The 13,248-nt window shown below is 51.3% G+C and overlaps 1 protein-coding gene across 1 annotated transcript in view; it reads right to left on the reverse strand.

Annotated features, from left to right (window-relative positions):
* Nucleotides 1-5,765: 5,765 nt before the first annotated feature.
* GTF2IRD1 (GTF2I repeat domain containing 1) overlaps nt 5,766-13,248 on the reverse strand; it is a 45,506-nt gene continuing 38,023 nt past the window's right edge. Inside the window, exons 23-27 of the mRNA XM_010573488.1 lie at nt 10,613-10,690; nt 8,437-8,629; nt 7,898-7,935; nt 6,823-6,959; nt 5,766-6,019 (exon numbers count right to left, since the gene is read on the reverse strand). Of these exons, the coding sequence (XP_010571790.1) occupies nt 5,945-6,019; nt 6,823-6,959; nt 7,898-7,935; nt 8,437-8,629; nt 10,613-10,690 (521 nt within the window). The 3' untranslated portion in view covers nt 5,766-5,944. The remainder of the gene's footprint in view (nt 6,020-6,822; nt 6,960-7,897; nt 7,936-8,436; nt 8,630-10,612; nt 10,691-13,248) is intronic.

A 13,248-nucleotide genomic window follows, 5' to 3' on the forward strand; every position in this document is an offset into this window, starting at 1 on the left:
TGAGCCCACACAAACTTTCCATGGCATCCTTTGGCACAGAGTTGCACAGATGCCTCCCTGATTCTTGATGAACCATTCCCAGCACCCTTCTTCTCCTCCCTTTTCCCTTAAAAAGCTGCTGCCCAGGCCCTTCTCAGAGAGTTATTAATGTGCAGGTTAACGAGGAGCCTCATTACCCTCCTGTGACCACACAGCTGCTACCAGGGGAGACCTCCAGCAGTCTTCTCTGCCACCATTTGCCATTAGCAGAACAGGGCAAAGTAGAGCTCCCTCCTCCCCGAGCCTGCCGACGGCAGCGGATGTGCCGCAGCCCTGCATCTCCAAATGCCGCAGGCAGTGATGAAATCCCAGCCCCTGCCATGAGGATTGTGAAGCCATTTTAGTAAGACAAATGGTCTTCCTGGGGATTCGGCCCGTCCCTTCCAGAAGTGCCCATTTCATAATCTTATTGGGGAAAAAATTAATAAATAACTTTAATGATGGCTCACAGAGATTCATTCCACTTAAACATCACCCCTCAAAAAACCCCACTCATGAAAAGACATTAATCTCCGCATGAGAGCACACCAGTTCAGTTCAGCTACATCAATCTGCCTTTATACCCCACGGACCTGTTAATCTGAGTCTGAGACAGCTGTTTAATACATTCATTTAACAAAGACTTAGATACTCCGCTGGCAGTGTTTTCGTGAATTACAGCACCACAGCTTCATCCCCCCGATTGACCCCGGAGCCTCCAGCGTCACTGCTGCACACCAGCTCTCCCATCCAGCAGTACCAGTATATCAGTGGGGGGGTCTTTCTCTGGATTAGGTAATCCCAATCAATAGGACTACCCATTTAACCTGAACAGTGTTTGAGCCATTAACCAGAGAAAATAATCCAAGAGGTGGCAAAGCACAAGTTATATGTTATATATAAGTTATGTGGGGGATGGAAAGCACCGAACACCCTGTGTGGTTTGAGCACGGCGTGGTTTTCTGGCTGTGCCGGGGGAAGGAAAGCCATGGCCGAAGGTCATGCAACTTGCAGACACATGAACTAAATAAGAGCCATTGCTCTGTCGAGTAGCTGCCACTCCTGGAAAGACTCCGGGTGTCCGCTCTGCCGGAGAAAGAGCCTGCACAGAAACCTCTGCCTGCTTCTCACTGGGACCACAGAAAATTTTGGTATGGAAAAGCATCTGCTAGGCTGTCCTCCCCCTTGCACCCTCCTGCACAGGGGCACACAGTGGGCCTTAAACCCTGCTATAGCTGGGTGGGCACATGGGGAAAGTGCTGAGTGTACAAGTGTACTCTTCGCTGGGTGGAAAACTGGCTGGATGGACGAGCCCAGAGGGTTGTGGTGAATGGGGTGAAATCCAGTTGGCGGCGGATCACAAGTGGTGTTCCCCAGGGCTCAGTGTTGGGCCCTGTTCTGTTTAATATCTTTATCAATGATTTGGATGAGGGGATTGAGTGCACCCTCAGCAAGTTGCAGATGATACCAAGTTGGGAGGCAGGGTTGATCTGCTTGAGGGTAGGAAGGCTCCAGAGAGATCTGGACAGGCTGGATCGATGGGCTGAGGCCAACTGTATGAGTTTCAACAAGGCCAAGTGCCGCGTCCTGCACTTCAGTCACAGCAACCCCGTGCAGCGCTACAGGCTTGGGGAAGAGTGGCTGGAAAGCTGCCCGGCAGAAAAGGACCTGGGCGTGTGCTGGTTGACAGCCGGCTGAACATGAGCCAGCAGTGTGCCCGGGTGGCCAAGAAGGCCAACGGCATCCTGGCCTGCATCAGAAATAGTGTGGCCAGCAGGAGCAGGGAGGTGATTGTTCCCCTGTACTCGGCACTGGTGAGGCCGCACCTCGAGTCCTGTGTTCAGTTTTGGGCCCCTCACTACAAGAAAGACATTGAGGTGCTGGAGCGTGTCCAGAGAAGGGCAACAAAGCTGGTGAAGGGTCTAGAGAACAAGTCTTATGAGGAGGGACTGAGGGAGCTGGGGCTGTTTAGTCTGGAGAAAAGGAGGCTGAGGGGACACCTTATTGCTCTCTACAACTACCTGAAGGGGGGTTGTAGTGAGGTGGGTGCTGGTCTCTTCTGTCAGGTGGCTGGTGATAGGATGAGACGAAATGGCCTCAAGTTGCGGCAAGGGAGATTTAGGTTGGATATTAGGAAAAATTTCTTTACTGAGAGGGTTGTCAGACATTGGAATAGGCTGCCCAGGGAAGTGGTGGAGTCACCATCCCTGGAGGTATTCAAAAAGCGAGTGGATGGGGTACTTCAGGACATGGTTTAGTGGGAATGGTTGACGGTTGGACTCGGTGATCTTGAAAGTCTTTTCCAACCTAAATGGTTTATGATTCTGAGCCCCGGCCGGAGCCGCCTGGGGGGGGTTCCTGGGGCAGTCAAGCCTTGGCACCACTGGGACAGAGCCTCCCATGCCATCTCAGCCTCCATTTCATTTAGCTTTAGCCTTTGATAAGCAACATGCTTTAAGGTGTATAGGCTACAAAGGACTACACGTAAGGTATATGCTAGCCATACTGCTTCGCGCGCTGCTGGAAGGGGCTAGTTACTGCGGGGCAGGGTGTGTGTGGGGGTGTAACGACTGCTGGAAAATAGCCTGAAACTTGATTGTATCTCAAATCAAGTCTTATTTTGCCATCAGCTGAACTCTTCAAAGGTAAAAATTAAAAAAAAACACCCAAAGAAGGAAGCGAGACCTTGCGCTTGGCGGCATTATTAGTTTCCTGGCCTTGCCGTGGCATCAGGGGAGGGAGGTTTCTGCAGGCACCCAGCCGGCTGTGCCAGCCCATCGAGCTGCAGCCCACAACCCCTGATTGCTCCAAAAGGGTTTGCAAAGTGTTTCCTCGCAAATGCATTCGGGCTTCTGAATAAAAGCACAGATGCTGTTTATGCTGTTCTCTAGCATCTCGGTGCACTATGTTTTTTAAAAATGATTTGAATCAAAGCTCTCATTCTTTAATTAAACTTCATTTAGCTGCCATCTGCCTGGGATCAAAATGGCTTCATGTTTTGCAACTCTTAATGAGGATTGTTATTGGATTTGTAAACACATAAACAAAAAAAAAAAACCAACCCACCAAAGTCTTTGAAAAGTAATAAATGAGAAACGTGGCTCAAGTGTTAAGATCTGCATCTTCACTTGTCTAATTGTAATGGAGCAGATCCCATTCAGCAGATAATCACATTATACACAAAAACTGGGTATAAAAATACCCTGCAACTGTGGGATCAAGATTAGGGAAGCTGTGAGAATTACAGCTGAGGGAAAACAGTAATAAAGCAATATCTGTCATTTTTCTGAAGTGGGAAAGGTCAGTGCTCCTGGGTCACAAGCAAACCCATGCACTGAGGGCAGGAGCTTCCCACCCCAGCCACGGGAAATGAAAAGTGGATGCTGTGGCCCTGAAACTCTCTGAAATTACAGCAGGAATTACTGCTATTCACTCCCCAAAATATATCTGTTACCAGAACCCAGCAGCCTCAAAACCCAACCTGGGGATGCTGGAGGTGGCAGGCAGTCGCAGAGCTACCCGACCGAGCAGACAGGGCAGGGCAGGAGCTGCCCTCCGGTGAGCGGGGTTGGAGGCACGCAGAGCTCCAGTTAATGGATCAAGAAACTTAGGGAAGAAAACCTGAGCCTGGAGCTTGGGCTCAGCCCGTGCCGTAGCGGGACAGCCAGCCTTCCCCTGCTCCATCTTGCTAACCAGGCTCCGAGCCGGGCATGCTGGCGGGGCGAGAGGGAAGAGGCAGAGCGGGGAAACAGCCCTACGCTGCCTCCTTGCTCGGCTTCCACACACATCCCCTTCCCATTTACGGCCTTTACGCTTGCGTTCGGCTTTCTAAACTAAATCATTAGTCCCCAGCATAGCTCCCATGCCCTAATTTAACTCCACTGCCTGCACTCACCCCTGCCTTTCAGCAGCAGTAATTAGGGCCCGTGCAGGGCGCAGTGCTCCAGACCCATGCCCTGCAAGCAGCCTCCCCCCGCCGCCAGTCCGTTTGTGGGACGCCGGGACCGGCAGCAGACCCGGGGCAGCCTCAAACATCTCCACTCATTACCAAACCGCACCGCTGCCTTTGGTGCTGTGGCATCAGACCTTTAATTTTTTAATGGCAAAAAAAAAAAGAAAAGCCAAAATATAATCAGGGTGCCCTCTTAGCAGACACCTACTCGGTGGGGTTTGATCTGCGAATAAGGCCCTTTCAGACATTTGGGAAGAGAAAATCGTATTTTTACCTCTGAATCATGTTTCTTTGTTTCCTAATTGGAGATGCCACAGGTTTGAGCATCAGGCAGAAACATGAAAGACTTCAGATTTTGATTCCAACTGCTCAGATGTCAAACTGTATTTCTAATTGGGGTCACTGATACAGATCTTTGCCATTCTTTCTGCTGCTGCCTTTGTGCTGTCCTCTACATTTGTTTGGGCTTTTATTATCTCATGTGATCATTTGCATCTAACTCCACAGCAACTTCAAGTCCAGAGCCAGGAAATAAAACTTGCAGCTGCCTTGAAACACTTCTACCCACCATCAAAACCCTCCCATGGCCTGAAAAGACAGGGACTTGAGCAGACCAAGCCCACGTAAAACAAAGCAGTGCATTGCACTCAGAAAAGCTGTCACGAGTGACTGACCCTGTGTCCGCTACCGTCCACCCTCCAGCAGACCACAGCCGCCACTTTCGGGGCAGGTTTGCTCCATGAAAAGGCTGGGACCCGTCCTGCAGCCTGGAGGGACGCCCAGCAATGGTCACCCCACAGTGATGCCGCGTGTTGCTGCTTGGGACCACACCAAAGCTATAAGCCCCGGGGCAAGTCGCTTCACTGGTGGTTCCTGCTGGGCTGCATTTACCTACACACAAGCTGGGATGTTTCTTCTGACGCCACCCTCACGCCAGCATTAGCTCCTGCTGCGTCTCGCCCGTGCACAGCTCTCAGCAGACACAAAACACAAGTTAAATATGTGCAGTGGCTAGTAATAGTGGTCAGCGCCATTAGCTTCTGCTGCCAAACTCCAGGAGTGGAATGGAAGTAAAATTGCAGGAATTTCAATAATAGCCCTCAATTTACCAGATTGCTTCTTATATGGAGCGAAGCAGCTCAGGGCACGCAGAGATGCCCAGGAGCATCCCTGGATGCTCTCAGCAATGCCACTCGCAGCTCTTGGTCCTGTTTTATGGAACCTGTGGAGCATCAGCGGGATCAGCCTGTACTTACTGCGGGAGCTTCCCCCCCGTAAGGCATCGAAGCCTCTTAAAATCATAAATAGTGACAAACTTTGCCAAATGAAAATCTTTTCCTGGTTCAGAAGCTGGTTAAACACATACAACCAAAATTGCTTCTGTGCCTTTCCATGTCTGGGGTGGCAGGAGGCCAGACACGAGAGGGCTTGAGGGGGGGATCTTGCTCCTTGGGGAGCCTGAAACCTTCCCACTTAATCTAAACCCGCTTCCGCTCCAGAGCCAACAGGACTCGTGGGTGCAGGTCTCTGATGCTCTTAAGGGCTGGTTCCCTCATCTGTCACCGCTGCCGTTTGGTATTGCTCCTCCTGCAGCTCTGTACGCAAATTTTCACACCTTTGATCTAAATTAAATGAAGCATTAAAACGTGTCAAACCTCTTGGTTTCAAGCACTGGTGACACTAAGGATTTTACTGAGCAGCCAAAGCACGACAAGGTCTGTCCAGGGGTGCCCTCCTGCACTTACTCTTACCTGTAAATGCTGTTTATCAATAATATACGTAATAAAATAAGTACTTTTAAGAGCAAGGCAACACTTTTTATTTTTATTTAAAAAGGCCTTGATGGCAGGAATATAGTGTAAAAATCATTGGAAAAACTAAAAGGCATTGATACATATTGGAATATACACTTTTTACATAAATTACATTTATTTATTTATTCTTTCATTTGAGGTTCTTATTCGGTATTGAGGTCTAATAGTTAATAGGTCCTGGGATCTGGACGTTTAGACCACCATAGTCTAACATGTACATGTTCATGGGCCATTGCTGAAAGAGAGGGAGAGAAAAAGAAGGCAAAAGTCTCTGTTAGGACACAACACAAAACCATGCACACATCAAATCTCTGACATGTTCTGACATGGGCTGTTGCTCCCACTTTCCAAATAAGAGAAAAGAACCAACCCCAAACCAAAACACCACTGGCAAACCTGACAAAAAAAAACATTCTAAGTTTATATTTCTCTTGTGCCCTTTTTTTTTTTTAATTATTTTTTAAAAGCATTTGGTTTTATCCACAGCCGAAGCAAAGCCCTGAGGGAGAGCAGTTGGATGCATCTCCCTGATTTCGTTTCCTATTTTTGCAGTTTCACTGCACGCTGGAGCTCTGCATTGCTCCCAGGACTGAGCTGGAGCAGCGCGCCCGGTGCAGCTCAGACCACGGGGGAACCGCCAGGTCCTGCCGAGAGGTGCCACGGGGCCGAGGCACTGCCGCCAGCGCCTGTGTTTTAGCTCGGTGGGGTCGGGGGATTTGCTTGAGCCTGTCTCATGTGCGGCTCCCACTAATGCTGAGCATCTCCCTGAAGCGCTCGGCAGGATTGATGCAGGAGAGCCCCGATGGGCGGCGGGTGCTTTGCTCCGCTGACCCCCCCCACCCCCGAAACCTGGCAGGAAAAGGCAGCCCCAAAGCTGCGTCCTCTCCTTTGCCAAACCTGCTTGTGCCATTTTATGTCACACTTTATAGTGTTTGTGAGGCGGAGGGAGGTGGTGACGGTTCGAGGAGAGCAGAGAGCAGCATCCTGAAGCAGAAAGATAGGTAGGCAGTAACCCCCCTAATATTTGGAAGGCTTTACCACAAGTGAGATCTGATTTGTTGATGATGTAGACTCCATATTGGAAGAGGAGGAAGAGGAAGATGAGGAAGAGGAAGATACCGAGTTCCCTTCGGAGATCCTCTTCCGCTTCCGTTTGGGAACGCTGCTGTCTTTCTCTGCAGGGAAAGAGGGAAGGCATGAGGTGTCTGAGCCCTGCGAGTAGTCCCTAAATGCAGGGATCCATCCCGCCGGTCCGACCTCGCCTCCTGCTGAGCATCCCCCCATGGTGATCTGCTGTGCCACCACTCGTGACATGGGCTTGGCCTCAACAACCTGGCATGGAACTGCCAGCTTTCCTCAGGCACCGGCAAAGAAAATCCCCCAAATCAGTGAATCCCAAACTCCAGCACTTACAGAGCTTGATATCCCACAGACTTCTGTCCATGCTGGATGCTTTGGGGCTGTGAAGGTGCCAGCTGTGATGACAATATGCCCCATATATACATATATATATGTGTATATATGTATATCTGCATATATAAAGTTTCTCTTGCACATCAGGTTGCGGGCATGCTCTTCCTTGCCAGATCTCCCTTTTCTACCTAGCCATCTATTTTCATAAAACTAATAGGATCCTAATTATCTCTGGGGCTGCTAATTCTGACACATTCGATTAAAACTGGCTGAGATATATTGGGGAGGATGGGACAGAAAGAGAACCACATTCACAGTGATCACAGAAACCTTGTTTCCTTAGATGCGCAGCTGCTAAACAATGGCTCAAATTAAGGGCTTTAACCAGTGAATAAATTTCTCATGGTGAGTAAATTGCTAATGGGAAAGGGATAATCAAATCCTCCAGAATACGCTGAAAGTTTGAGTCCAACAGCCCAGTCTCTCCCCAGCTCACAGAAGTGCAGTCATCTAAGAGGATGGTTTGCTCCTGAACAGATGCTGAGCCTGACTACTTTTTCTGGGTAGGATCTTCTCCTCAGCCTCCCCTGGGGATGCGGAAGGTTCACACACCTCCCCACAACCCCCATCCATTTTGCCTGTATATTCCCTCTGCCACAGGGCAGGGAAAGCCATGGTTATTTCTTAGCCTTCCGCTTACCTGTTTGTTTGGCCTCAGTGCAGATTTCGGCAAATGGCCTGTGTAAGAGACAAGGGGGTGAGAGCAGGCGGACGCCGTGGTTTCTCCCCTGCGCACCTGCCCGTGCTGGGACGCAGCCCACACCCCGACCCCAACCCTGAGCTTGCTCCTCCGACACTGCCCCTGCACGGGGATGGGACATGGAGCCTCCCCACCACTCCCTGGAGGAAAGCAACCCGAAATAACTCAGCTGGGGCTCTGAGCTGTCCCGTTATCTGCCCCTGCACCATGGTCCTTCCCAGCGGCATCACCTCAAACTGTGCAAAAAAGAGGGGATGGACCATCCCTGCTAACGCTTCGCTGTGCCCACCCGTGGCCGAGCATAACCCTGTGGTGCAGGACAGCGGATGCTGGGGATGGAGCGGGTCCTCCACGGGTACGCGGTGGTGTGGCCCCACTCCGGTAGCCCCATGGTGACTTACCCCACTCGCGACTGGAGAAGCAAGGGCAATGCTTAACAAATAGAAACATTCCCCAGTCGCAGAGCTGGGGGAACTTACTGGAGCTGGTTTATAATCACCATCCGGATGCTCTCCCGTGCCTTCAGGATCTTCTCCAGCCGATGGATGTCGTAGGTATTGGGGTTTCTGAAAGGGATATCGTCTGGCAACCCAGTAACCTCCACAGCGTCAGGACTGTCCCTGATGAGTTTATAGGGCACCATGACGGGCCGGTTCAAGCCCAGAGCCTCTCCTGTAATGGCAGAGCAGAGGTCAATGCACCTGCTTTACCCCACAGGGCTCCGGATCCAACCAGCTGAAGGACCAAGAGCCCTGGGAGGACTTTGAGAAGCCACAGCTGCCATGATGCCCAACCTATGCTGCAGCCACATCCCAATCAGCCATTTCATATCTGCCTGCCCAGTTTATTGCCTACTTAGTCTCCATTTAGGATGCTGCCAGGACGCTCAGGTGAGGGCTGTTTTACAGCACCAGCACTTGCACACCCACCTCTCCTCCGTGCAGAGCACACCCATCACCATGCTTGCACCAGCCCACAGCTGGGCCAGCAGCAGCAGCATGGGAGACAGCCCAAGAGAGAGGGTAGATGGGAGAGATCTGCCCATCTCCTCTTGCCTCTGGCTGTCAGCAGGTTTGGGCGTCACTGGGGTGGAGATCACATCCATCGCTCATCATCACATCACATCACATCACATCACATCACATCATATCACATCACATCACATCACATCACTCCTGCACATTTTCTGAACCCCCACAATATCCTATAGTAGTGAAATACCACAGTTTAGTTCCTTGCTGCCTTAAAAGTACTTCCTTCTGTGTGATTTAAATCTGCTGCCCACCTCTCTGGGTACCCCTTTATTTCCTGCACGGTGAGGAGCAGTGAACACCCCTCCCTCCTGTGCTGGTCCTGATTGTAAAAGCCTGCTCTCGCCTCACATGTCTGCAGCCCTCAAAAACCTGAAGGTGTGAGATGCCCCTCAGCCATATTTCTGGCTTTCCTCACAGGGAGCTCGTCCCTGGAGCCTACCTGGCATCTTGTGCTCCATAAACGGTGCCAGGACCATGGGAATGCAGGGATCTGCTGTGGGCTTAGCCCCCACGTGGGCTGAGTGCTGCTGAGCTGGGGTGGATGGGGATGCTCAGAGCATGGGCACCAGCCTCCCCGGGAGCTGCACCCATACACTGGCACCTCCAGTGTGGCAAATCCGCCCCCAAAGCAGCACACAGCCCATGCTGCAAGCAGCACCCCAAAATAAACAGGGTTTGCGGGAAGGGCGAGCAGCCTTGACAATGGGAAACTCGAGAAAGGAGGGGAATGACATTCCCCACTGCTTTGCTATTATTTTGGTATTTTCCTTCTTCAGGCAATTATTTTGAGGAATGAGGCAAGACACCACACTGAAGTGGTGGGGTGCCACCAAGCCGCCGTGGCCCAGGTGCACAGCGCTGGGGAGTCACAGGTTGAGAAATAACAGCTCAGCACTTACACAGGCTGTGCCCCAACGGTGGCGAGGGACAGCCACAAGCAGTGGCAGCCCATACCTGTGGGGCTGGGACAGTGACGCCGCTCAGGGCCGTGCATCCTGCGGCTGGCTCCTACACTCCCCCTGCCCTGCTGCTATTCTTACTGCACCTTTTCCCAGCGATGGGTGAGAGGAGGGGTTTGCGAGGCAGCACAAGGAGCCCGCAAACAGCATTTTCAAATCTTCTTCAATCTCCTGACCTCCTTGTTCACTGCGGCTCCAGCAAGCTTCTCCCCAGCCGTGCCCCACGTCGGGCTGCGGCCGCAGCCTTGCTCCCTGCCTGGCAGGCAGAGCAGGCAGGGGCTGCCTGCCAGCAGGCTGGGGCAGGGCAGGCACGCTCAGCACACACACCGTGGCTCACGCCGGCTCAGGACACGTTAAAAACACATCAAAGGCTGACACCAGACTGAACAAATCCTGCTCTTTGGCTGCGTTTTTCCATCCTCCCTCCCCTCGCCAAGGATGAGCTGTCAACAAGAAGGTCACGGTCCCACCTGCCGGGAGTGAGACACGGGAACGTCCCTGGGGACAGGCTGTAACGTGAAGCAGTGGGACGAAACCTGTGCTGCAGCAGGCTGCCGCGCACTTGGCCTATAAATAGAGGCCTTCAGTCGAATTAATTTCAACTATGGCTGCTGTCAGCAAAAACAAACTCGCTTGGCGATGCGTGCAGACGGGAGACTCACCGTATTTTTCATTGAAAAGCTCTTTCACTTGCTCTCGGAGAATCACCTTCTCCCCGAGCCTGTTGGCATCGTCCTCATCTGCAAAGCAAAAAAGGACAGGGAATAACATACCCTATTTCTTTCTGAGCCCCTGGAAAAGCCATCCCACTGTCACAACGCACGACCGTGTCTCTGTCCCTCTGCCCCAGCGCTGCGTGGGGACACCTCAGAGGCAGCTGCTCCGCGCTTGCACCTCGCGTCGCCTTTTAGAGCCGTGCAAAGTAGCTATAAAATGCTGCCAAATCTGCATTTGCCACGCACTGCCACGGCTGAGAGCATTTTACATCCACTTTGCGGTGCTGTAAATGACTGCAAAATATGCAAAGCAACGGAGACTCAGGCCCTCAGTGCCATGAATGCTCCCACAAGTGATATCAAGGAATGAGATAGCACTTTTATAGCTGGGCTCCGAAGTACAGTATTGTTTTATAATATGCCATATAATCAGCTTGGCTTTACTAGCTTTTTTAATTATCCTCATCATGCCGAACAGTTTCTCCTCCATTCTCTCATTTCAGACGACGTGCCTATGTCAGTAGATTTTTCCCCCAGCTATTCAGCATCCTCAGGGGGCTCCAGGAAAAACAACTGGGGTGAGTACCGGCCCCCTTTGATGCTTTTTCACCCTGCAGGTATAAAGCACCAACTGAATGAACCGTATCGGCCTCTCGCAGGGGACACCCCTCCAGCCCTGAGCCAGCCGGGGTGTGCAGCGCGGGGCCGGCACGGTGAGAGGAGGCATCACCACCATGAGCCTCACCGCACCCAAGGCAGGTATTTTCACCCAGGCTGGCGCACCATGGCATGGAAATCCAGATGGTTATTTAAAACACCAAGGTGAGCACTGCAAACCTCAGCATCAGGGACCCGAGCATCCTCTGCTCTGGGTCTACAGCTATTTAATTTGGTTTTGAGCAATCACATGGTTTTGATTCTGATTTTGAGCAATCACATGATTTTGATTTTGGTTTTAAGCAACCACATGGATTGCAGGTTTTAAACGCAAGCTGAAAACCTGACGTCAGTCCCTGCCTCCCTGCACGGGGCCCCAGAGCCCAGAGCTCAGCGCAGAAACCACATGCCTCGGCCACCCTGCTGCTGAGGGTCCTGGAGGGAAGCTGGCACCCTTAAATCTCTGCACCCTGCTACTGCAGGGTACGGTGCAAAAAAAAGCCTCTTTTCCACCTGGAAAACAATAGTTTTGCCTGGATATAACCAGAAAAAAAAAAAGGGAGATGTTTCTGCAAAGGAACCTCAGGGCCAAGTCGTGCTTCAAATCCAGAAATGGCAACAAGGCAGCTTGAAAGGGATGGAGCAAAAAATAAATAAATAAAATAGAAGAAAATCAAGTAAGTCTTGCCAGGGAGCTCTGATTTTAAAGAACCTTGCCTTGCAGTGCTGCTCCCGAGGCTGCGGCAGGCTGGCAGGGGCAAACCCTGTGGGCTCCCTCTGTGACTTCCTTGTCATTGATGCTCAGTTTCTGGGCTGTATATACACACCCGTATGGATGTGTAGATGGTAGCAGACAAAGAAACACCAAAATTAAGTGTTCTCACTCGTTTAATTTTCTGGACTGAAAAACGCAGCAGCTCTTTCCTTTCCGCTCGTGCCCCGAGCAACCGGAGTGCAAGAAACAAGATCCCAAGGCGGGGGTGTTTCTGCCTTGCAGTGGGCAGGACTCCCAAATTCCCATCCAAGGACACAAAGATATGCCATGAAAAACCTGGAACTGAGCATGCAGAACAGAGAAGCCAGAGAGGAGGCTCCGGCCAGTGGCACCACTTCCCAGGGACCTGCCCCTCCATCCCCAGGCAGCTCTGGGCAAGAAGGATCTCCATCTACCTTTGGCTTTATCCATTTGGGTTTGGGAAATAATCAACTCGGGGAAGCCACTGGCATCCCTGGGATGTGCTGAGTCCTTCCCATAAAGCAGGTTTATGCATGCTGCTGGCTTCAGCTCTATGTTATAATTTTTTTTTTTTTAAATTAAAAAAAGTAGCTAGTTGATTATTTTTTTCCCAATCCTGCTTGCCTGAAGCAAGGACCCCTGCACTCCATAGGCACTTACATAAAAGTGGTCACATTTTTAAAGCATCATTTGCTCTCTTCCAATAGGACTTGTCAGAGCTCGACATTTCTTTTAGAAACACCAAGTCATATTTAATAGTTAGCAAAAATGGGGTTTAGGTGTCTGCTGTTGGACAACAGGATCCAAAACACTGCCTATTCCTCTAGTGACTTTAAAAAACCACAAAAAACCAAATGCAAGGTATCCCACAGATAAATAATGGTTCTGTCTGGGTTTGTGATGCCACGTGCAGAGCCCTGATCTCGGCGGTGAAGCCGTGGCACAGCCAGGCAGGGTACCCGGCAGAGCCTTTCTCCTCCCCATGCCACCGCCAGCATCCCAGGGTGCTGCTCCAGGCGATGCACGTCCTCCACCCGGCCACCACGCTCAGAACAACCATGTCCCGTTACCCAAACAGCTGGTGTGAAGCCCATTTCATCAGGGAAACAGCCACTGCCCAACACATCCCACCAGGAAAGCGGCTCAGGTCCCTTCTTCAGGCAATCCCAGTTGTGTCAAAGAAACACCC

This window comes from Haliaeetus leucocephalus, unplaced genomic scaffold (assembly GCF_000737465.1).
Source record: "Haliaeetus leucocephalus isolate CR32 unplaced genomic scaffold, Haliaeetus_leucocephalus-4.0 Scaffold395, whole genome shotgun sequence".
In the NCBI taxonomy this organism is placed as follows: domain Eukaryota; kingdom Metazoa; phylum Chordata; class Aves; order Accipitriformes; family Accipitridae; genus Haliaeetus; species Haliaeetus leucocephalus.